Source organism: Nannobrachium achirus (assembly GCF_963921795.1).
Source record: "Nannobrachium achirus genome assembly, chromosome: 16".
NCBI lineage: Eukaryota > Metazoa > Chordata > Actinopteri > Myctophiformes > Myctophidae > Nannobrachium > Nannobrachium achirus.
The window spans coordinates 41,650,939-41,676,324 of NC_137823.1; the positions used below are offsets into that span (position 1 = coordinate 41,650,939).

The 25,386-nt window shown below is 41.9% G+C and overlaps 2 protein-coding genes across 2 annotated transcripts; both read left to right on the plus strand.

Moving 5' to 3' along the window:
- Positions 1-967: 967 nt before the first annotated feature.
- LOC308301042 (uncharacterized protein) lies at positions 968-10,716 on the plus strand (the record flags this gene model as incomplete). Its single annotated transcript, XM_080744940.1, has 12 exons — positions 968-982; positions 1,371-1,494; positions 1,608-1,710; positions 3,958-4,071; positions 4,209-4,325; positions 6,582-6,742; positions 7,870-8,016; positions 8,397-8,499; positions 8,779-8,907; positions 9,252-9,437; positions 9,629-9,864; positions 10,062-10,716. Exons 4-12 carry the CDS (start codon positions 3,988-3,990, stop codon positions 10,714-10,716), a joined length of 1,818 nt encoding a protein of 605 aa, XP_080601066.1. The 5' UTR covers positions 968-982; positions 1,371-1,494; positions 1,608-1,710; positions 3,958-3,987.
- LOC308300709 (uncharacterized protein) lies at positions 10,504-24,932 on the plus strand. Its single transcript, XM_080744596.1, has 13 exons — positions 10,504-10,712; positions 10,926-11,249; positions 11,592-11,837; positions 11,987-12,095; positions 12,441-12,548; positions 14,451-16,028; positions 16,299-16,421; positions 16,506-16,634; positions 18,544-18,736; positions 19,251-19,375; positions 19,945-20,135; positions 21,447-21,580; positions 21,879-24,932. The coding sequence occupies exons 2-13, from the start codon at positions 10,960-10,962 to the stop codon at positions 22,109-22,111; spliced, it is 3,459 nt and encodes a 1,152-aa protein (XP_080600722.1). The 5' UTR covers positions 10,504-10,712; positions 10,926-10,959; the 3' UTR covers positions 22,112-24,932.
- The last annotated feature ends 454 nt before the right edge of the window (positions 24,933-25,386 follow it).

The following is a 25,386-nucleotide window of genomic DNA, read 5'->3' on the forward strand; positions in this document are numbered from 1 at the left end:
AAGCAGGGCAGCCGCAGCGCTGACCGTCCCACGTCCTCTTTTCTCTCCTGGACCACCGCACGGTAGACTGGTTCTGTCCGCAGGCTTCTGGGCGAAAACGGAGTATTTGTTTTGCCTTCGTCCGGGGACGGCGGGGAGAACTTTTTATTGTTGTAGCAGTAGGAGCTGCTGCTGCTGCTGCTGCTGCCAGTGAGACTCAAAGATGAGCCGCAGGCGACAGGCAACAGGTAAACTTGGGGAAAGAACTGAGACAAGTGCAGCTGGTTTATTTGATGCTTTTCGGCAGTGGTGTAAAAAGTAGGCTACAAAAAAATGTTATTTATTTATTTTTTTAAGTAAAAGTACTGCATCGTAGAAAGTAGAACCACTCAATGTTTATGTATGTTTTGTACTAGTGATCAAAGTCTAGATGTATTAAACTAGTAACTAAAGTTTACAACTAAATGTAGTGGAGTTAAAATTACAATCTTTGTATCCGAGATGGAGTGGAGTACGCCTAGAAGTAAAAGTATTTGAAATAGGAAATACTCAAGTAAAGTACTTGAATAAATGTACTTAGTTTACACCAATGCTTTTCGGGCAATAATATAATGTAGCCTAATATTCAATCACAAATGCAATATTCACTGTTTATAAACAGTGAATAGTTGACTGTGTGCTTGAAAGTGTAATGGCCCATTTGGTTACATTTGTTACCAAACTATATAGCCCATTTGAATGAACTAACTAATATAAGTCAAGTGTGTAATGTTCTTTGTTCACACCGCTGGTTGTGAGCCAACTCTGATGGAGGTTTTAGGAATTTGCTGGACTGGTTCCTCCAGTGGACTTTCGGTGGAAGAAAAACGTTGGCATGTGTTCAATAAAAATAATCATTTCCCACGAAAAAAAACCCTTTCAGAGGTCCAGAATTCCAGTTCCACCCCCTCCCTGCCTCTGCCTGCAGATCATGTGTTGAACTCTGGAGCTGTACTCTTCCCCGGTAGCTATCTTTTCTTCCCATTCAAGATTTTTCGAACAATGTTTTACTTAGGCCAGTATGGTTATGGGGTTTATCTTGTAAATGTCCATAGAGTAATGGGTCAGAAAATGTGTTCAGAATTTGCCAAGGGAGGCTATTATTTCTTTGAAAACATGCAGCTTACCTGCAAACTACAAGGATGTCCAACATTTTTAACCACTATGCTTTTCCCCCTCAGTGCCTCTCTCTGAAACATTTTTGGGTAGACTTACATTTTGAACTACTCAATGTTTTTTGTTTACTTTTTGTATCTAGTCTGAATGTTTGAACATACTCCATTCCTGATTTTTTTCTTTTTTTTTCTTTTTTTTTTTTTTGCCATATGTGAATTTCTTCTCTGTCTAAACAGGTGCTTTTGATCTACATGGGTGCCCTCTGATCGTTTTCCCAGTGGATGGACAAGTCAAACTTTCCTCAGACCTCAGCAAAGCAGAAGTGGTTGACTTCATAAACTACTTTCTTAGCCTTCACAAGTATGTTTACGCAAAGAGGCTTTTTTTCTTTTGAAGTATGGAGGAGAGAGGTGGAGATTATCTTCATGACTAGGCTAACTTGAGGAACGCATTCTTTGATTTCTTCCCAACAGCAAAAAACAGGAGAAGAGAAGCTTGGTTTCGGTCGTTGCAGATTTGAGGCATGCCTCGCCTGCCACTTCAAGATTTATTGCTGAAACTCTTCATCTCCTTGAGGTATTTGGACATTTATTTTACACAATTTACAGGTGCCAGACACATGAGAGCTCAGAGCTTTATACCAAAATGGCATTTGCTCATTTCAAGAACCCCCAGTTTGGTATGCATTGAAGCCACAGACAGACCGCCGTAACCCAAGAGTACAAATGCAACCAACTAAAAATCATTTAAACTGGGCACCCTTGGAACCCCCTCAAGGACCCCTGTGGTTCCAAGGACCCCACTTTGAGAACCACTGACTTATCGCCTACAGCTGTTGTTTTGTTGTTGTTACTTGCACCAGCAGAGCACGCAAGTACTGCGTTTGGTGCTGCCTGTTTCCGTCTGCCTGAATCCTGACGACAAAGGCTGGGCCTTTAGCCAGTGAGGGAGCAGCGTTCTCGGTGATGTCACCACTAACGACTCCGAGTGAGACCTGATATAAAAAACCCTGACTCACTCTAGATGTGAGGTCACTGAGACGTCTACACAAACAAGTATCATCACATACCCACATACACAGCACTGATCGAAGTACTTGCTCGCTCTGCTGGTCTAGTTAGTTTTTGTCTTTTGACGCTGGGGTAGAGTACGTGGCATTTGAGTGACGGTGCAGATTGACTTCTTTCCCAGAAATGGGCAGCAAATTGAGAATTCTTTCCCAGAAGCGGACTGCAAATTGAGATGCAGGGTCACAAATCATTTAACATAATTCCTCATTTAACATAATGGTTAACCACATGAACCCTAGCGTCCCTATTCTTGGGAAAACGTTTGAAAATGGCATGTCTACAATGTCACAACATGCTTGTTGTGAACTAGTAGATGGGCCATTTATAATTCAGGCATTAAGCAGATTTGTATCCAGACTCCAGAGCAACTTAACAAGTGTGAAATCAGAACCAGCAGATTATCTTGCTGTTTATTGACAAGAGCTCATGTTTAAATGGTCATAAATGGAGTGTAGAGAGAACAAAGTATTGCCTCAACGCTGAACATCATATTCAACATAGTGGTCGAGAGAAAACAAATCTAAGAAACAACATGAGAACAAGTGCCCAAGATATATCTGCATAGTAAACTGGCACCAACAAGGGATGCAGTGTTTTTGGTGTAGAGGGAAAAAGAAGGCGGCCTAGTACAGAGCTTCTCTGTTAAGTTCAGAGAGAGTGTGGTAAGGGTAGCTTGACTTGTGTCTTTAGATGTTACCGTATTAATCAAGATCCGTTGGACAAAAGGTCTCATTTAGCCAAAGTTTAATGAATGGAACCTATTGGCTTCCTTTGCTAGCACAACTCATTTTGTGTCAGCAGAACTTTGTCTTATCATACATCTTTTGTGGGCACATGATTGCCGTATGCTCTCACCTGATTTGGGATCTTTAAAGCACAATGTTAACCACTTGAACTCCATCATCCCTATTCTGGGGCGTAGCTAAGGCTGGGCAATATTAGGAAAACCTTCGATATTCGATAACGTTGTTGAATACCTCGATATCGATATTACTCACGATATTATTAAGAACAATTGCTTTACATTATATTATCCATGTATATGCACACTGCACAGTACACATAGAATGCAGACATTAAACGCCTCATTTCCATTTTACAACAATGGTTTTATTGAAATAACCACACCTGGTTACAGATGGACTGCTTTTTTGCATGTGCTACGTGCATGCAGAGTGTGTCTGTTAATTCATTTGACACACACACCAATACCTCACTTCAAGTCGTCTTTGTTGTTCTGTATACCTTGCATGTTGATAACTCGATATCGATATTATTTTTGGTGATATATTGCCCAGCCTTAGGCGAACATTCGCCAAAATGGCTTATCTATAAGGTCACAACGCATTGTGAGCGGAGATTTGGTGTGTAGAGAACAAAAAGAGCGTACTAAGTACAATGCAGCTCAGGTCTGTTGGATTAAGTATAGAGGGTTTAAGTGGTTATGGGTCTCTTGTTGTGGAATTCCACTGGGGGCCAACACAATAGTCCAGGGGAAGAGGAGGTGGTCACATGCACCGTGGGTCACACGCTTGCTTATTTAATAGAAGAGCCTCAGTGAAATTGTATTAGCTGAGCTTAATTGTCTAAGGAGAATTAGTTCATGGCCGCCTGCCTCTTTCCTTCTACATAACATTTGTTTCCGGGAAAAGCTTTACCATATTCATGATCAAATTGTTATATAATGCCATTACGAGTCTTTCTGTTGACTTCTTCCTCAATGTTATGCTTTGTATTTTTTTTTTTTCACAAGGTTCACAATAGGACAGTCCATACTGTGTATATGATTCTACCCAAAAAGAAAGATGTTGTCAAACTGTTGCTAAAGCTCCTGGTTCCATCAAAGTCCTACACCGTGACGTTCAAGGTATCTGGAACAACAATTTAAATCGTTTTTATTGCTTTCACCCAGCTGTCAGGGTTTCAAGAATTCCCAAAATTCAAAATGTCAATCTAGTAAATTCAATCTAACCTTCCACAAGTAACGGTGGTCTTTGTTTGCAGAAAGTTCTGCTGAAAGAAGTCTCGGAGCTCTCCAGCTACATTGACCGAAGCCAGTTAACTATATCTTTGGGAGGATATCTGATATACTGTCATCAAAGCTGGGTTAAGTTTATCAAGGTACCGTTTTATTTTTTACAAAAAATAACGCTTCATAATTAACTGGTTATATTTTCTTACATTCCCTAAGGAAACCATAAACGATCTTCTGATAATAAACAAGTCATACTGTTAACCCATTCAGGCCGGGAACATATTTTTGTATAGTACAGTACATGTACAGTATGTAGCAACATATTTGCAACCTTTTGAATAATATTTCAAGTTTTTCAAAAAACTTAGGTCAGGCCCAGATGGGTTTTAAACAAAAAACGAATTAAGTGATTCACCAAGACGAATGGATAAAAGCCATTTAATAAAAATAAGAATACCAAGCATGAATTACCATCTTCTACATATTTGATCATGTACTATTTAACTGGGCCTTCTGTCTGAGATATAATAGTGGTGGCCAAGTGTTTCATAATCTTTGCCCCGCCGCTCCCACACACTACACACACTTGCATCACAAACATTCTTGCACAAATGTATACATTTGTACAGTATTTTGAGAGCCCATGATGAATGGTGTTACTGTTGTGTAAGGCAGTGTGCTTCAGGGAAGATGATCAAGGTCTTGTGATCAGCCGCTTTAAAGTGTGTCTGATACATGGTAACATTGTCTTCTCACACAATGCAAACCTCTGTCTGTAATTTATACGCATTGTTGGAGTCATCTGACATACAGTAGCAGAGATTCTTGGCTCATATAGAGCTCATGTACCCACCATGTTTAATGAATCTCTAATGTTTAACATTTAGAGCTGGGCATTGATAACACTATTGCGATATGAGACTAGATTTTGGATATTGTAATATCACAATATCACAATATGTTATGTGTCTTTTCCTTTTAATCAATGAAGCCTTATTTTATACTAGACTATCCACCTGTTTCCGCAAGAATTAACTGTAGAATTATTTGTGGGACACTTCCGGAGAACAGCAGACATACAAGCTCACGTCGTGCCGCAGATGCAACCGTTGTGAGCCGGAACTGCCCGCACTGTCCGCACACCTTCTGCGCAATGCACGATGGGAGGTTGGAAACTTGTGGATAAATACAAAATCTACAAGCTCACAATGCGACACATTGTGAGCTTGTAGATCAACTATATTTGCAAAATTCATATTGAGGAACTGAGTAAAAAATAGCATGATTTGATTTTGTCCATATCCTCTAGTATTAGTTGCCATACTGCTTGTTTTGTCTCTTGAACCCTAAAAATATTTCTCCCCAGTGAAATAATTGTCCTCAATTGAGGAGAGCTGCTGTTCAGCTGCTGCTCAATCAGATGATGGGATGTTTTGTGAACCCATTCATCAGGTCCACCGATGCGGCCCACAGCTATTGTCCGTTACCTTGGTGAAGCTTGCGCAAATGACAGAGTATAATCAGCTGACCTTATTAGCAAGTGAAAGGGGCCCCTGCCGCTTCTTTCCATTCGATTATATATTCAGTCTTGTTCAATTGGATGCTTGAGCCTCATGGCCATGTTGACAGTATTCATTAGCTCTGGGAGCTGCCTGCATGGAATTATGTAACAACTAACTAACTTGGCATGCTGTAATGACAGCTGATCTATTCTATATCTAGCTATAGTCATATACTGATGTAATGTCAGCATGTGCTTACTAGGCCACCATTTAATGTATACTAGGCACATTTTTTAAATCGTTTTCTCCACTTTCAACCTGGCTTTCCTATTTTTGGCAAAAAGAAAACACTTTGCACTTTGTATGAGGATGTTTATAGGCTTACCATTGGTACCCATTGGTTGAGCTTATAAGGCTCTGCTTGGCTTGGTCCCTCTTTATCTACTACATGGTACATATTTGGACAGAAACCATGTATGTTATAACTCCGCTCATATGATGCTTTTATGTTGAATTTTGTCGCAATAGAGCTTGAAAGTGTAGAAGCTGTCATTGTTTTCAATTTCAGTGTTTATGCCACCCAAATCCTGTTTTGTATCAATTTCTTTACTTTTAACTTAAGTAACTGTTCTTTAAATGTTCTATTCATTATCTTGTATGTTTAGTTTATTCTGCTGCCGTTTTTTATAAAATCTTGTTTACAAACCTTTACTGATTTAAATAAAGGTAAAAATAATCAAGTTTGTGTAATTTTGCTCGCAACAGGTTTCAATCAGTTTTCGTTTTTAAGTTTAAAATGTGGCATAAATTGTTAATCTATGATGCGATGATGCTTCAGCCTCATCATGGCTCTTCTTGTTATACCTGGCAGTTAAAAGTGTCTCTTGTGCTCCTCCATAGGAGATTGATGCGTTTGTGCAGGACTTCCTGTCAGCGGTGGAGCGGCTTCCATCATGCATCGCTACTCTCCAGGCTCTGTCCAGACTGCCGGTCCCCTCCACCTATGAGGAGCTTCAACGTTTCTGCTCCACCAATGAAGCCAAGTTCCAGCAGCTGAGGAGGTGAGGCTTTACACTTACAGTAGTATCCTTATTCTGGACATGTCGTAATAGGCAATCGCTCTACAAAGATCACACCTAGTTTGAAGTGAGCGGTGCTATTTACTTGCGCCAGCAGAGCGCAATTACTGCATTCTGTGATTTTGGTATGTGGTGTAGTTGTTTGGTTTTAACGCCAGTATCCAATGAGGCACCAGCATTTTTGGTGACGTCACAACCAAACAAGGCCATACATGGCCACGAAGGCCATACATGGCCACGAGTGCACAAGCCGCAAGTTGGCACCTTGACAGAGTACAGTCTGGTTATGAGTTAATTTCATCAAGCGTCCCGCTAGCCAATCACATCGTGTCCTGCAAAGCTTTGCCAATGGGACTCTGCGTGTACAACAAACTTTGAGCAGTTTGTGCCAAGATGTAAGCCATATGTAGGGCATGCTTCAAGTTACCATTTTACATCAACTTTAAGCCGTTTGTGCCAGATGTTGGCCACGCTTCAGTTTACTTAAGCCCCGGCACATTAAAACTTTGAGCCGCTTGTGCCAACATTTAGGCCATATCTGCTGTACTGGTATGACAAAATGCTGTTTATATAGGGTTAGAATGGACACGGTAGAAGAGACGCAGACACAGCTTGATCCCTGGAGGGCACGGTTTACCTACCTTTGTGGTTATAGAGAGGGATGCATTCATGAACATCTACATGTAAGGGGGATGAGCCATATAGTTTTTGAAAAATATTGCATAGTGTGATGAATACTTGCGATGCCTTACGTAGGGTTTGCCTCTGAAGGGGGCATTAAGACTGCACAGCTCAAGTGTAGTTTATCCTGCTTATAGCATGGCCAATGATTAAAATATATTTAGTGTTTGTTCATACTTTGCAATACACTCTGAATAGAAACGTTGTGTTGGCACTGTCCTCCTCAACCTTGGAACAAATGTTGGTTTACTACTCCAGCCAATGGGACAAACCATAGTAATGTCCTAAAGGAGTTCGTTGCTATTTTCAGCTGGTGATGAGGTATTGTATACTAGACACAGTATGTACTAGACACAGTGGGATGAAACGTACACACCTTTATTTATTTTTATAGAAAGAAAATTGATTATGTTGGCTCTGCTGTGCAGGGAGCTGGGCCTGGATGAGCTGTTGAGGCATTGTGAGCAAGTGGTGGCCAAGCTACGCTACCCTGAAACGGACCCATGCTACCAGGCCATGGCAGGCACCGCGCTCTTCACCCACACTGCTTTCGAGATGCTTCAGAACTACAACAGGTACTTTCAGGGCACAGATTCACACAGTGACTGAAACGATACAATGAGACATGGTGTCAAGTTTCCTTTTTTCCTCTTAAGTACTTTGAACCATAAGTGGTTAGCTTTCTACAATTCATGTGTGAAAATCTGTTAAGCTTGATGTAATCATTATGATGTAATCACTGTTCCATTCCCAGTGTCGTGGAAGTAGGCACTAATACATTATGGTTCAGTGACTGGGCTAATTGTACACAGCAAAATCCTGGATGTTAATTTGTGTTAAAGTGGCACTTAGGAATTTGCTGTGTACACTGTAGTAATAGCACTTGTGCTCTTGAGACATACTTTGACTATATGGCTAGACTACTAAACGTATGTCTTATTGTTTTTGTCAAAAGGATAACTGCGGCTGTGGAAAAGGTGGAGTTGCTGTGGCAACAGGCCTTTTCTACGGCGAGGATTCATCTACACACCTTGCAGCTGCGTGAGGAAGGAATGAGGGTAGGCTAATGGACGTCTTCGGGACTAATTGCTCATAAAACCCGAAATGCGTTAATTATATTCTTCCCAGGAACTGAAATCAAAGAGTGCCATGCATATGTTGGGAATGCTTGTCATTGTTCCAATTGTTTATATGCAATGTTTTGAAACTTGGGAAAAGTTTTGATATATGATTGATGATAATACGGTAACTCATGTTTTGTCGTGCATTCATTGATTGTTTGTAGTCGGAGTTTTGAAATCTTAATCATAGTAGCATTTGTCTGCTTGTCCTTGTAGATCACGGAGCAGATTGAAACTCTTTTGAAAGAAAAGCTCCAGCCGTACAGAATAGAGATTGCCAAGGACATCACAAAGGCCCGACAGCTGAAATCAGACTTTGAGTCCTCCATCTACACCTTTGCTATGGTACTCTGCCCTGCATACTATAGTAATCACTATAGTATGTCCGTCCACAAATGTTATTGTTATTCTAATGACCTCTATGGCTGGGACCTTTTTTTTTTTCTTAAGGACTTGATTGAATGGGAAATGCATATAAAAGTCTAGAGTGGGAGAGTATACTGCAAGTCTTAACGGCGTGGAGCCTCCTTGACCTCATTCACTGAAATCTTTGCTGCAGTGGTCTATTTCATAACAGTTTCTCTGCACAGAGGACATATCTCCCCCCCCCCCCCCCCCCCAATTACCACAGTTGCGAACTTGCGGTATGTCAGAATATATCTGTATTATATCAGTCTCTGCCTCCTCAGGCACTAGTCCGCTGTGCTGAGGACGTGATCCACACGCTGGCAGAGATGCTACCATTGGGCGACAGCCAGGCCAGGGAGAGGTGGGTGTTGGATTTGGAGACTCTGAAGGACAAGCTCTACTCTGCTGTGGACTTCCCATACCAAACACTCAGAGCAGTGTCCGACTTCTACTACTACTATGACAAGGCAAGTTCTTTGAGAACCTAAGAATGTGCGCTCGTTCTGCTTAAATAACTGGGTTGTGACAATTCATTTGGAGAAGTGTACGTTGCAATATCAATTTACGATTTAGGCATCAGACATTTAGAGTCATCTATCAATTTCTTTTATGTAGACATGTAAACCTCTGCAATTCTCTTCCTCTCCCATCCCTACAGTCCAACAGCTGGTACAGCCAGGTCCTCTGTGAGAACTTCCTCCAGGAGCTGCTGTCAGGTGTTGACGGTGCACCCAGACACTGGCAGCAGGGAGTCCCTGTGTGGAGGCAGGCTTTGTCTGCCTTTCTGAAGAGGAATCCCTGCCCTGCTATGGAAGACCTGGTGCAGCTGGCACACCTTGCCAATGTCATACCCGACGGCCAGCTCCAACAGACGGGTCGGCAGCTGTCTGAGCGGTGAGCATGTGGTGTTAAACAGATGTTTTAAACACTTGCAACCTATAAAAAGGACTATCTACATAAAAGGACATAAAAAGGACTATCTACATGCTCGCCGCCATGCAACACGTTGTGAGCTTGTAGATCGGCATGAATATGGTCTATTTGTTGCACGGCATTATTCACTGTAACTAGTGCATTTCCCTCCCCTACAGCTGTATGGTCCTCAGGAGGCTGCTCAGCTGTCAAGGGCCTGTGGCCATCAGTGACCTCCAACTGGCTCTGCAGTGGCAGTATGACTTCTTGCGACACGCCAACAGTCTTCACCAGGCTCCCACCGACCTCTTTACCAGTAGAGGAGCTGCAAGCGTCCAGGATGGTTCTGATGCCACATGTCCCCTCTCCGTAAAAACATTGCGTAGAACGGAGCACAATGTCAAGAAGTCATCTCGTAGATCGCAGGACGATGTCAAGAAATCATCTTGTAGATCGCAGGACGATGTGCAGAAATCATCTCGTAGATCGCAGGACGATATCAAGAAATCATCTCGTAGATCGCAGGAGGAGGTCAAGAAAACATCTCATAAATCGCAGCACGATATCAACGATAACGTGCAATGCCGCGGCTCGCTTCCTAACTTGAACCAATGGGGAAGTGGGAAGGGAGCGAATCCCCTCCGAACCAGCCCTGTAGCTACTGGAATAGCGTTGCTGGTTGAAGGCAAGCCCCCCTCGCTCAGCTCGTGTGACTCTGGCTTCGACGGGGCAGGAAGCAGCGGCCACCTGGAGGCCGGGGGAGGGAGAGAGGGCGAGGATGGGCCATGTAGGTCTTCAGGAACCAGGGACTCGTTCAGACCAGTTTCCAGGTAGGTTTGTCGTGATCATGACGGTTTGGAGATGAATTGCTATTAATTATTTATTTGTTGTTTTAGCATTAATTATTGTGGTTTTGGCACTGAACATAGGAACATGAATAAAAAGTGCATTTCTCATGTATGGTCAAAACAGACCATGCATTTACTAATTGTGTAAAAGAAATCTCAAATAATTGTGATCAGTAGATCATGTAATCTTTCCAGGCAGCCCCAGATTCACGAAGAGAACGCGTCCAGCATGTCTGACCCTGAAGAGTGCAAAGAGGAGTTTGACTTGGGCTCGGTGGGAAACGGCTCCAGGGCCAGCGTCCGGATAATCCCCCAGATCACAGTGGATTCCCTCAACCTGGAGATCAAAGTGAGGCGGTCAACGACGCTGCCCGCCAATCCCTGGCTCAGTCTGCCTGTAGACGACCTGGAGAAGTCGTACACCGTCACGGTTACCCAGACCCCTCCGGGGTCAGCTTCGGAGAGAGACCCCCAAGGATCTGATCCTTCAGAGCTCTACCATTTCGACCTGTCCATCAGGTAGGGTTGCAACTGTTGATTATTCTATACTTTTCTTTTTGTATTTATTGAATAATTGAAAAGCTTTATAGATGTATACTGTATGTCAACAAATCGCACAAAAATGTTCCTAAGCACTTAAGCCCTATTTTATACTTATCATAAAATGGGGTTGTACAAAAATGGCAAATGGATCTAAGCGCTCATAAAGTGGTGTGTTCTGAGCTTGTAGATTTGTTTTGCTACTTATGCAGTTGTTTGTAAAAAAACTATAAAATCATTGCCTTTGTAAAAGTAAAAATCCTTTTTCTTTCATAAACTATTTGTTTGGTTGGATCAACTGTTTTGCACCCGTTACCTTAGGCCCAGGGACCAGCCCACACAGACGGAGGTACCAGCCAGCACGCAGAACAAAGTGCTTTGGACCAGGGATTGGACACTGCAGTCCCAAAGCAATATGGAGGAGCCAGAACTGAACCCCATTTGCAACGTGCTGTCTAGCACCGTTACCGATGGACAAGACCAATCAAACTGCGTCACAGAGGGCCACCCCACTCTCCTCTGGGATTCATATGACTTCCATGATCAAAATCAAGATGCCACTGATGGGTAATTTAATTAAAACAGGGGAGATAATTGCGCTTTGAGCTTCAGGCAATAAGTAGGCAATCAACTAGTAGGCTCCAAATTGCACTGTGATGGGACTCTGGGAGAACAACAGCCCTCATTAGACTGCATTTCTTTCCATTATTTTCCAGATTAAGCAGTTCAGTTGTGGGTGTGTGTCCAAAGGATTGGGATGTGAAGGAACAGGAGGGTCTAAGGCAGGTGGAAGAGATTCTCGTCAGGGCTGATGGAATACTAGAGGTGAGGTGTCAACCATTTGAACAAGACGATGCTTAATGTCACGACTTTCCCCCATTCAAGTTCTGAATTTTTAGTTTGCATGAAAGGGAATGCTGTTAAGATTTTTCTTTTCACTTCAGGTATAGGTTTTGAACTAACATTTTTTCCATTAAGATTTGCTACTAGACATTTCAGACGTAATGATTTAATCTTAATTCCATACTTAAAACACCATTTTGAATAGCCTACGATGCACACCTGCTCAACTTGTACATGGCTTATAATTGAAGAGGTTGCATTTTATACTATAGCTTTTCATTATGCATTATATTTTATTTTGTTGTAACTGGAGCTTTTGGGCTGCAGGAGGAAGAGCAGGTTCTGGCCCAGGAGGTCATGCTGGATGTTCTGTGGAGGTCTGAGAACAGGAGGAATCAGTGGGCATTATGGGACAGTAAGGACCATATTGGTGTGGTATGTAATTTCTTTTACTTATAATAGATATTATTTCATGGTGCGTACTTACTAGTGGTGCAACGGTTTATCAAATGTGAATCAAATTGAAGAAAAATACTATATCTGTTAATTTGGGTAAAAGTATAAACTGTGGCTCATTTATTTAGATCATGAAGTGTTTTGTTTTCACAAAACATTTAAATGAAAAAATTAGGGATGCGGTATCGGTACTCGCGGTATCGGTACTCGCGCCGATACAACCCTATTTTGCTGTACTCGTACTCGCCCGATACTTCTAACGGCAGCGGCCGATACTGAGCAGGGGCGTCACAAGGGGGAGAAAAGTGGGACTGGGTTACTGGGGCTCAAGGTGAAAGCCAGGGCCTTAATTATTTTATACTTTTGCTATTGAAAAATAGCAGATATGCAAGCTCACAGTGCCGCACTGCAAGCTTGCAGATCTGCTATTTTTTAAATACCCCATGAAGAACATTCATGGGGGGCCAGCAGTGAATCCTTGTACCCAGGGCCCAGAATTTGGTGCGACACCCTTGGCAATGAGTGCACTTCTGGGAGGAGGAACAATGTCGGCAATTTGGACATATTTTAAGTAGGGATGTGCGCGATTAATTCGGATATCCGACTAAACGAGGCTGATCCCACTATTCGGTTTGTAAATAAAATTTGGTTATTCTATTAAATATATTTTTAATTATTTAGATATGAACTTTATTCAACATTTGCATCTTGCACTCATATTAATGTCATTTCTTTATAATAAAAGGTTGCTATAACATGTAAAATAAGCAACTTAAGAATTACCAAGGGTGATTTGCGGAGCCTGACTGTCATACTGGTAATTGTGGTCACGATGACCCACAGTGGGTGCACGCTGAACGGAGTGAACGCTGGCATTCAGCGGCAGCAGGCTGTCTGTCTGTCTTTCTGCTGCTTCAACATGAGTAGGCCTACATTGAGTGATTTAGCAGCATCATTCATCATTCATTAATCTTAAAACTTGCTACGATGCAAAGTTTGTCTGAGTGCTTTGCCTTTGATGGAGAAATCGAATCCAAAAAAGGCGACTGGATGTGAATCACTCACTCATTACCTCGGCAGCTCGGCTCGAGCCTGTTGCATCAGTGTGATCCGCTCATCTGAAGAATAATCCATTTTGAGGTGAGATTTTGAGAACATGGAGAAAGTAGTCTCAGTCATAAGTTGGCTGCGAATGCCATAAATAATGGTTTAAAGTAGGCCTAACAGTGATGCGAGATGAGAGAGGTCGCTTAACGAGAGGAGTCCTGTCAGTCCAGCTGCGCTGCGGTGCGCTGCTCTGGGGAGTTAATTGGTGACCTAGTTTTAGACTACGTCTTTCACTGGTGATGTAATCAATTATTTTCACTGGTGATGTAATCAATTATTTTGGAGCAGATTCCAATAGTATAAACATTATTAAAAGACTTTCATATACTCTTGATATCTTTTTCAAATGAGGTTTAGCCTAATGGATTGAAATGTGCTAGATTTTGGCTATTTTCTGCTTGTTAATGTCAATAAATAAATTCATCAATTAATTTTCGGTTATCCGAATAGGTTTCAAAATTGTCGTGTACATGTCAGTGAAATTAGTCGCTAGGAACATCCCTAATTTTAAGATTTGTGGGGATGACAACACATTGTTTTGTATTATTAATTGTACTCGTATCGGTACTCGGTATCGGCGAGTACTCACAATGAAGTACTTGTACTCGGTCAGCAAAAAAGTGGTATCGGGACATCCCTAGAAAAAATAAAAATAACTCGCCCTTCACAATTATTCGATGAATCAAAATGGAAAATTACAGTCCTATTATTTACCACCAACCAAATGTTTGTGAGACAAACACATTCGTGAAATACCCATGCTCCCTTTTCCAGATGTCCCCCAGCGATCTGGTCGAAGCCGGTGTGCTTGGTTTCGAAGATGGCCTTGCCTCTGGCGACCTCGAGGACCACAGTGACTGGAAACCTCTGCATTCATCAAGTCAAACCGAGGCTCCTGAGGACCATGAATGCCACGTTGAAGCTGTGAACCCAGCGGGGCCCTGCAACAGAGCAGACCTGCTGACTGAGCTCAGGAAGGTCAACATCCTGGACGAGCTGATCGTCGAAGAAAGCCTGAAGATCCATGAGCTCAGATGCAACAGCAACGTGGAGGAGGATGGGCCCCCGGGCGAGAAATGCACCGCCGCAACAACTAGGCCCTCGGTTACGAGCAAGGAGAGGGAGGTCTTTCGGCTGCAGCTGGAGAGGGAGAAAAAGGAGGTTGAGAGGATGGAAAAGAGCTTAAAGATAGATCGGGACCAAGAGCGTAAAGTCAAGAAGCAAAGGAGCAAAGCCAGAAAGACTGTGAGATGTTCTACAATGGAAAAGATGCAAGCGGAGAACATAGCCGAAGGAGCGCTATGTAACGGCCTCTCATCAAACAGTCGAAGCGAGTCCTGTGACTTGAAGGACTTGATTTCAGTAGAACCACACAAGCCCTTAGAACCGTGCACCAGTAAATCCAGTAGCATGTCAGTATCACCTGGTTCAGATCCACTTGTAGATGGCCAGAGTAAAGACTGCACTGACCCAAGCTATGATGCAAAGGGCCTGAATGGGTCTGTCGCTGAGCCCACCGCACACAGCATGACTCCACTGTGTACAAACTTGGATCTGAAGGAGTCTTCTGAAGAGATGAAAAAGGAACCTCAGGAATGTGTGAATGCAAAAGAATTGGAATGTGTGAATGCAAAAGAATTGGATGCATGGTCAGGGGAAAACGGCAATACATTGAGCCCAGAAGCTACCACGATACCTGAAATGGGATCGGGCGAAAGAGCTTTTGATCCAGGCGGTAACTCAGAGAACACTCCAGTACCTAAACCGCGAAAGGCATCACTTTCTATAAGCTCCCATGTCACAGAAAAGGAAACTTCTGCAGAGGTAGCGCATATAGTGGCGCCTCAAGGTGATGCAGCTCCCACTTTTCAACAAGTTGACACACAAGACACCCTGCCGAAGCCCAAAGAGAGGAAACACAAGTCTCTGGGCAACTGTGACACCATCATATTAAATCCTAATGTCAAAGAACAATGTAACAACAATAACAATAACAACCCCCTGACTGAACAGTTCATGGTGTCATTCGATGTACACCAGTCCGCCAATGAAACCCCTCCCCAAGAGAAAACAAACGTCATTGTGGCTCCTGAATCCATAGGAACTCTACACATAGATCTGGAAGAACAACCGGAGGTTGGTTCTTCTCCTGCTGCAGATGGGTGCCTAAACCCACAGTCACCACCACCACCCGAGGACCCTCCTGATTTACCTGTAACGTGTGACCCGGGTGGAGGCAGAGGGTGGAGTAAAGAGATGTCTGATGGAGTGGACACTTGTGAAGCCACGTGGATTTCCGGCACGAGGTCACCTGTGCACCAGCCTCAACTTGGTGACATCAACGTCAGAGCGGTATGTCACTTCAGTTGTGTCCTGTTTAGTCGTTTTTCTTTTTCCTTACAGTACATGAAGTAAACTTTGTATAGAATGAAATGGACTGAGTAGGTGAATAGGGGGAATACTAGGCCTTATTGTCCTAGTATTCCCCCTTTGTTCAAAACCTTCACCTAATTGTCCTAGTTTTCCTCCTTTTGTTCAAAACTTTCACCTTGTTATCCTAGTATTCCCCTTTTTCAAAACCTTCACGGTCTCCCCCACTCCCCTTTTTTTCCCCCTCCCCAGATGGCAGATTTCAAAACCCCTATAGTGTTGGATACAGGTTCTGGTTTGATGAAAGCTGGATTCGCAGACCAGGACTTACCAACAACTATATTCCCAACCATTATTGGGCTGCCCAAATATGAGGTATTCCTATAATTCAGTGTGCTAGTTCTCTACAAGAATGGTTTGCTTTCAATATGACATTTTGATCAGCAGTTGATTTTGCAGGACATAATTAATGGTCACATAGAACGAGACGCATACATTGGACATGAGGCTCAGCACATGAGAGGTGTCCTTACTCTGAAGTACCCCATAAAAAATGGAACAATTCAAAACTGGGATGAAATGGAAAAGGTAAAAAATCATCAACATTTGATTGTGCTTTGTGTGTTCAATTAGGATGGCCATCTAGTTATTATGTGTTTCGGGGGACATTTACCCTTACAGAATCTGAGATGCGCTGTATTTAGTTGCGGGTGTCACACACAGAAAATAGCTACAAGCTCTCTATATAAATCAGGCTTTAGACCTCTAGTTTAAGGACATTCATGTTCATCAGTATCGATGGGTTTGCGAGTTTGACAAACAGCAGTGGAATCTGTACAGCAAACGTTTTCATATTGCTCTGTCCATCCATTGTCAGCAGAATATTACTGACACACCCACACCAGTTACTGCACCGGCACGGTGACTGTTTAGCCTCACAGTACTTTGTAATGTCTGCACTGACAGGTCACAGATTGCGTTAGCGGCTAAGTATGCCAGTATACCACCCTCAAACTAGAGGCCTCAGCAATAGCCTCCATCACTTTGAAAGTTTTTGACTAAAATAAGGACGTACATTTATACATTTCATCCTATTAATACCCATTATGGACGGGTACACATTAAAGTGTATATTAACCCCTCAGGCCGGGAACACGATATGTAGTACAGTAATTTTTGTACAAACATTTTAAGTTTTGCAGATTTTTTTTTCTTTTCTATGAAAGCCAAAGGTGTTTTCCAGGAAAACAGTGGGTAATTTTCAAATCGGACTTAGGTCTTTAAGGCTTTAGGGTTAACTTCTTCCAACTGTCATACAGATGAAAGGAGACGATTCTAACGGTTATGAAAAATGTGATTTGCTCAAATAACTGACCAGGTGATTTTGTAATGATTTTTTTACCAAGCCTATGTCTGGTCAGTATTAGACAGTATTATTTATCACATTGTCCTACTTCATTCATAAAGCTACTAGTGTTTGTCCTACTTCATTCATAAAGCTACTAGTGTTTGTCCTACTTCATTCATGAAGCTAGTCTTTGTCCTACTTCATTCATAAAGCTAGTGTTTGTGCATATTGTTACTAAGCCTTAAGGGAGGCCAGACCATTCTCCTGTATTCTTCATTCATGAAGCTAGTGTTTGTGCATAAAGCCTTAAGGGTTGGCCAGACCATTCAATGGTATTAATCATTTTCCAGTTGGACCACTGTCTTGAGCCAACATCTCTCTAGTTACAAACCTGTCCTGTCAAACCCTAAAGCTACTGCTACCCTTTCAATGTTTGCTGTCAGGCTCTTTTACTAGATTATTACTTTGGATCCATTGGAACACAGGTTATTGTTTTCCATTTTCTGAAAAGTAACGTTTTGGACATTCAATGTTTCCACCGGACGGCATCGAACAGGGCTTGACACTAACGTCACAAGTTATGTTCTACTTGCCCAAAGGTCATGTCCACTTGCCCGAAAAGTAAATCATCCATTATAAAATGTCATTTTAACACTTTACTTTCTACTTGCATACTTGAAACTCGCATTAAAGCATCATGCATAGAACATATTAAATCCAATCGATAACTGCAAAACAGAATGAGAGCAACTACTACTTACCTACGTAAAGAATTGGCATAGTTCTAATAGCCAATAATATTTCCCTACTCAAACGCACTTGCCTGTTGGGCAAGGGCAACCTGAAAGCAAACTGCACTTGCCTGAAACGTTTTATTTACTTGCCACTTGCAATTGGGCAACCAAGCTACTGCCACTGATTAAAAACGGGAGCAGGTGTGCGTCCTATACTTTCCACTGTGGGTGCTCGGCTGACAGGACAACTCGAGTGAAAAACCTTTCCTCCAAGGTAGAAGGAAGAAAGAGGCACTCAATATAAACGTTTTTTAAAATACTTTTTCGCAGTTTCTCATTTTCTTTTAATCAAGCGTGTTTCGGCGTGTGGCCTTCATCAGAGCAAAGTAAAACCAGTCATCCTTGTTGTTTTCAGATCTGGCATCACACCTTCCAGCAGTTGCGCGTTGACCCAGAGGACCACCCGGTTCTGCTGACTGAGGCAGCCATGAACCCCCTGGCGAACCGGCAGCGCATGGTGGAGGTCATGTTCGAGTGCTTCTGTGTACCCCTCACCTACGTGGCAATGCAGGCCGTCCTGGCACTCTATGCAGCTGGGAGGACCACAGGTTATTTGGATGCTGATGTCAATTCTGCTGATGACTAAAGACTACTGCCTTTAGTCACATGAACATTAGTCTCCTATTCTGTGCATGTCGCAATAGTCGAACATGGCTTATCTGCCAGCTCACAATGATGTCGCAAGATGTGAGTTATTTTCAGCAAAGACATTTGGTAATGGAGGGGAAAAAGGTGGGAGCCAAGATTAGACTCCTGGGGGGACACCTGTCAAAAGTATATCGTTAATCACTATATACTAATAGGGTGTTCTAAAACCTTTCCCCTATGACATGCCCAAAATATGGAAATGGTTCATTGTTAGCAGATGTTGGAAAGCCTTAATTAAGCCTGACCTTAATAATTTAATTTAAAAGGATAACATTAAATAATTAAACCCCAGAGTGAGATTTTTAATATAGTCATTGCAGATAATTTGTCACTGTTTTACACTTTTTTATGTAAATTCTGTTAAATGTATGTTCTGTTAAATGTAAAGATTACATTTCTCCTACTCGTCTGTAGGTGTGGTGTTTGATTCTGGGGATGGAGTGAGCCACAGTGTGCCTGTGTATGATGGGTACTGTCTAGCTCATGCTGTGCAGCGTGTTCCACTGGCAGGCCAGGATGTCACAATGCATCTGAAAAAGGTATTCATTCAGTCATACATTGTTTGGTCCGACACTAGCCTTAGATTAAGTCTCGTAGATGTATTTTATCGCTGTTGACATTTTCAATCTACGAGCTTTCATCCCCCCCATTTGAGCTGGAATGTCCCTTACCTCTGCGAACATGTACAAATGCAAAATGTAAGGTGCTTCCGGAGTCTTTGTGAAATGTATTATGTGCATATTTTTAAATGTATTATGTGCATATTTTTAAATGAAGTGTTTTAATCCCATTTTTGGCCAATTCTGAAGTTCCTGATGGGCGGTAGTGAGGGGCGCATCCGGTGAAAACCGAAATTACACTAGTTGTAAACAAGGAAAAGAATGGCATCCTGCCATAGAATACTATTTTCAGGAATGTTCACTTACGTATGTCATGCCCAGAATAGGGATACTAGTTTTTACGTGGTTATAACATTTGCAGGTAATTGCTGAACTGTTGCATAACAAGTGAGCTCTATACGGTATACTACATAAGGACCAAAGCAGTTGTACTGTATTTCATGCATTAAAGATAACTCTCCGGTGCGTTTCATGTCTCCTTTAAAAAGCTTCTTCAGGAGCAGGGGGTCTGCATGCGGACCAGTGCAGAGATGGAGATAGTGAGGGAGATGAAGGAGAAATGCTGCTGCGTTGCTCTGAACTATGAAGCAGAGCTGAGCGGCAGGGGGTCCGCCAGCAGGGAGATGTATTACACCCTGCCGGACGGACAGATCATCTGCCTCAGCACGGAGAGGTTCAGGTAACGGCTCCACCCCTCCAGGGGCTTTCATCAGGGGAACACTCTACCTAATGAGGAGAGGCTGCGTGTTGTTCCTCTATTAGCAGTGGTTCAAGGGCGTCAATAACTCTGAAAGTATACAACCTTTACAGGTCCATTTGACTCCTCAGTTTATAGGCAGTATGCTGGCTTTTTAGTATATTTGCTTATCTTTTGCCTGGCTGTCTTTGTAAATATTTCTTTCTTAGCGACTTGCCTTGTTAAATATTTCTTTCTTTGTGACTTGCCTTAAAGGTAAAATAAATAAACAAACATCTAGACATTTTTGGCAAGAAATGAACCATTGCATTTATATTATTATATGGCTGATTGATAAAACAATGGCTTCAAATGTTTAGTCCGCTACCATCAATGGCCAATGTACATATCAATTAATATTTACCTGCCCAGATGGCTGTATGCAATAAGTTTTGGTAAACTAACAGGTTTAGCTTGGTGACTCGCTATCACTTTACTATTACTTTGTGTGAATAGTGTGTATCGAAAACCTGATTTGTGGCATGCAGAGTAGACTACTCAAGACAAGGCACACTACTTTCTTGCACTTCAGGCTTGTTTGACAGGAATGTTTGGTTTACATAACAAACATGAAGTGTAATAGTTGCTCATCATAGAATCTATAAGCTCATAAACGCATTGTGAACTTGTAGATTTTATTTTCACAGAATGCTCACCTATTGTGGCCAGATGTGGTTAAGTCACTAAAGTTTTCAAAGTGCATTATGTTAAGTGTCTGATTTGGTCATAATCTGCAATCAGATTCTTCAAATAAAGGCTGTTTATGGTGGTTTGTGATGCTTTAGTAGGCTTTGACAAAGAACTTGAACCAGGTCAACCTGTTTTTGTTTTACCCAAGATGGAAATGCCAAAAAGCAAGACATGCCATCTCCGATTTACTTCCCTTATGGGAAGCTTGTTGGACACAGCTTCTGAACTACAGTATTCTTTAGCCCCACGGTCTCTGAACTAAATATTGGACCAGAACAAGCCACACTATTCCCCAAATATTCCCAAAGTTGTCATACTAAAATGGCTTTTTTCAGAGAGACAAATCAAGAGAAAATCTACTTTATTATTGACCTTTCTCTGTTCCAGCAACACACACTTGCTGCATCTAGCACCAGTAAACAGGACGTTAGTGAGATTTGCCCTCAGACGCCGGCGCCCACTTAGGAGACAATTTGTAGGATTTGTGTACCATTTCGCCTCTAGTGGCTCCAATTGGAATTGTGTATCTTCCTATATTAACAATCTTTGGCTTTACTTATCCAGGGCCCCTGAGATTCTCTTTAAACCCGAACTGATTGGACGAGACCATTATGGGATACACGAGAGCATTTTCAAGTCGATCCTGGGCTCAGACATTGACCTACGGCGGAGTTTCCTAGGGAACATTGTTCTGTCAGGTAACAGTGGTTTTGTTCATTACACAGTGGGTTTTAATGCAAGCTATTTGATTGGTCACATGTTCCAATTATCCTGGTACAAAATACAGTAACTGCCAGCCAGGCATGCTTCATTGAAAACATGAATGGATTAAAACATTTGTGATAATTGGGGATCTAGTTGGTGGTCTTTAAAGTGGTTAAAACTGTAACCCAGTATGGCTGTTATGTTTTCATATAAAACTCCATTCTGCTACACTTAAACCTTCAATGGAAATCCTTTTTTTTGTTTTTACTGTTCAACTTCCATTCAACCCAGGTGGAAACACGCTACTGCCCGGCCTGCCGGAACGTCTGCAGAATGAAATTGGGGGCATGGTGCCATCCGACCTGGCGGACGGTGTCCACATCGCCAGTCCAAAGGACAGAGACTTCAGTGTGTGGAGCGGTGGCGCTGTGCTGGCCAACCTGCCATCCTTTTCTTCTGCCTGGATCAGTCGGGAAGAATACGAGGAGTTCGGACCACAGATCGTCTTCAGAAAATGCTTCTGAGCTGGACTCGGGTCTGCTGGTATGTGGATTACTGTATAATGTACACTGGACCTGGTAGCTGCCAAAGAAACAAACCTTGTCCTGCACTTATCCTGGAGTTCTGCTTCAGTAGTCTGCAATGACCTCCACGGCCAATTCTTTTCCTTAAATGCTGTTGATGAAGCTGAATGGTCATCCAGAGACAAAGACCTCTAATCTCTCAGCCCTTTGACTTGCATTTCTTTCTCGATGTGCAATACAGCTCTTCCATGGTTCTGGTCTAAACGTACAGTAATACTGTACACTTTTAAATGTTTGTCTGTCTTTGTATGTTACTGACTTTTGTATCAATTTTATCCTTGTCATCATGCAGAGTACTGACCTATGCTCTCTTTAATGGGAGCTCTTATTTGAAATAAGCAGGTGTGATTTTAACCTGCCGCTGAGGTTATGCCTCCATAATTTACTCATCAAGACTCCCTCATGTGGCAAGGATGAAATTGCTTTTTATTAATAAGAGTCGTGTCATTTTCCTCAAATGGGTTCTGTGTGCTGTGTGCCTCTGTTTTCTGTAAAGAAACGCATCCCTGTGTGCTGTTTATTTTATGCAGCACAGGTAAACACTTGGAAGATTAGAACTAGAATCAGGCCTTGTTAATATACAGACAGTCTTATGGCCTTAATTTAAAGTCGTTTATTTTTGTTTGTTTTTTTGTCGGCACACAGAAGACCTAGTAGGAGACCATATTTATCCCATTTAAATATAAATCTTAAGTTATATTATGTTCTAAATAATTATAGCCCAACTATTTTATTTTAAATTATAATTTTATCCATGTGACTGGATGAAAGTTGCAATAAGGAATTACAAAAGTTAAAACTTGGGCAACAATCCTTTCCTGCAGAGGGGTGTTGTTCATGTCCTCTCTTGTCAGGGCAGCAGTCATGACTCTAAAGCCTGATTTATACATGGTTGTGTGACGGGGTCGGGTACCTAAACTGAATCTAGATAGATATTGTAGACGGACGCTGAAATAGCTCCAGAAAGGCAATATTGAGCAAGGGAGAAGAAAGTCTGTGTTCTTCAATGTTCCTCAAATCCAGTACAAGAATCCGTGGGTTCAAGTAGTTATGTTCAAGAACATGACCCCGTCACCGTTCTGGTTATTATACCTAGACGATGATGATGGGGATCAAGTGTTGGTTGACGCGAATGATGGGGAACAAGTGTTGGTTGATGTGGAATAAACCGACTAAACAAATCTCACAACATGTGAAGAGATTTCCAGGCAAATTGGATTAAGCCATTTTGTTATACTGAGACCCACTATTGCTATCTTGTACCTGGTGCCTAACACCCACGTGCAACCAAGTGTAAGTCAGGCTATTAAGACTTTGATGATCCTGCTCATCTGATGGTGCATTGCTATCAGGTTGTCTGGGCAAGAAATAAATATGACCCTCCTCAGCCGTTATAGTTCCAAGTCTTTCAAAATGTATAGTCATTCAAAATGTAGTCGTTGATGATAGTCAATATAGTAGTGGTTCTCAAAGTGGGGACCCCCAAGGGTCCTTGAAGGAGTTACAAGGGGTCCCCAGCATAATGATTGATGGTTGGCAACCAAGTGAACCCTTAAATGCCTTTTAACTCTAGGTGTGTACCAATGCTGGACACACGTACGGATGCATTTGGTTACATGTGTAGTGTACACTGCCAGAGTTATGGGGTTCCATGGTCTAATGAATACCAAAATTTGATTCCTCTAAATTTAAAAAAGGGGGTACCACTGCTATACGGGACCAGCAAATGGAAGTAAAGACGGAACATAAGGATGCACCAATGCCCTATAATGGTGCGGCGCTGCAGATGCACTGCTGGTCGCAACCTCTACGATGTGCTGTTATTTCTGAGCGCAACTTCACTGATGCCTACACTGCTCTGTAAAATCCTGATGGTTTATTAACTTTCGGAGTCGGAGTGTACAACCAAAGGCCTAACCTTTCGGTTTCTCTCCAGGGTTTTGATTCTCCACCAGAAGAACCAGTTGAGCTTTTTATTTTTTAAGGCTTTTTGTCTAGCAAGTGAAAGTAAGTCCATGTTGGATTATGTAATGCATGGTATTGGTCTGAGAATACTGATCATCTCTTTGTCTCTACTGTGTTCAGTAAACTTGCGTACAGTGATTTCTTTTGTCCTCTTAAAATATGTATTGCTTTGTCTTCTATTTTCACTTGTTTTTCTTTGACAGTTTTTTTAGCATGTGTTTTTCTTTGACAGTTTTGTCAGCATGTGTTTAAATGAACAGCAGTAGTGATCAAACTGATCATGTTATGCCTGTGAGCGTGTGGATTCGATTTTTCCAACGTGTTGCACCAGCACGCAAGTAAGGATAAATAAGGTCTTAGTATTGTGATGTTTTCCTAGGGGCCAAAACTGATGCATTTGCCTTGTTGCTTTGAACTTGCTTAATCCTGATAAGCCTTATACAGCCCCATGGTCTTGTGTGATGCATGAATTGTCTTTTGTTTCCTTTTTTGTTTGATGCACTTTTGCATACTTGATTCATTGTGTTTGTGTGACCAGTTTTATTTTTTAATTGCCATATTTTCTACTATAAAAACATGGGGTTGTCGTGTGACTTTTAAAGCTCAGGTTTTTGGTGGAAATCTGCAGTAATCACTGTGGGAACTTTAGAGACTTATGTAAGGCAGAAACCAGTTGTGTGAAGTTGTTCAACACGTTGGCCTAGTGGAGCTATCGGTGTAATCCTAGATTTGATGTGAGAAGTGGTTCTTGCCTTGTCCCAACCTTATCCAAATGTACTTTTGTTTTATCCATCTGGACTGCAACATTTCACCTAAACGATGCTTTGTATGTCACGTCTGTTTTTTTAGAATAAATATTTTTTTAAATCTTTCTGTGTGTGTTGTCCCTTGAGTTGAGTGTCTGTAGAACCACTTTGACATAGTGAAAGTAGGCCTATTATCAGCTGCATTAGTAGGCCACATAACAGTTGCTAAAATAGAAAGTCCACTTACCCTTCAATTTCTGCTTAATTATCATAGAATATCATAGTGACTTTGTGAAGCCATGTACTAGTAGGCCTAGTCATATTCAACATCTGCAGATGAGATGATGACTATCCTGTTAATAGTTTAAAGCATGGTTGTTCTTTTTGTCTGTTAAAGGTAAATTGAGCTATCAGTCCTGAGAGAATGAATTGTTCATATAGGCATATTAAAATGACCGTTTTAGTACAGATGGAATGAAAGTATTTCTAATTGGCTTCTAAAAC

Bases quoted from the DNA above. Each gene is read 5' to 3' on its own strand.
- LOC308300709 (XM_080744596.1), top strand. From the start codon at position 10,960: ATGTCTGACCCTGAAGAGTGCAAAGAGGAGTTTGACTTGGGCTCGGTG. The intron at 18,737-19,250 runs GTTATTTGGATG...ACTCGTCTGTAG, and splicing joins TGCAGCTGGGAGGACCACAG to GTGTGGTGTTTGATTCTGGG. The intron at 20,136-21,446 runs GTAACGGCTCCA...TTACTTATCCAG, and splicing joins CTCAGCACGGAGAGGTTCAG to GGCCCCTGAGATTCTCTTTA.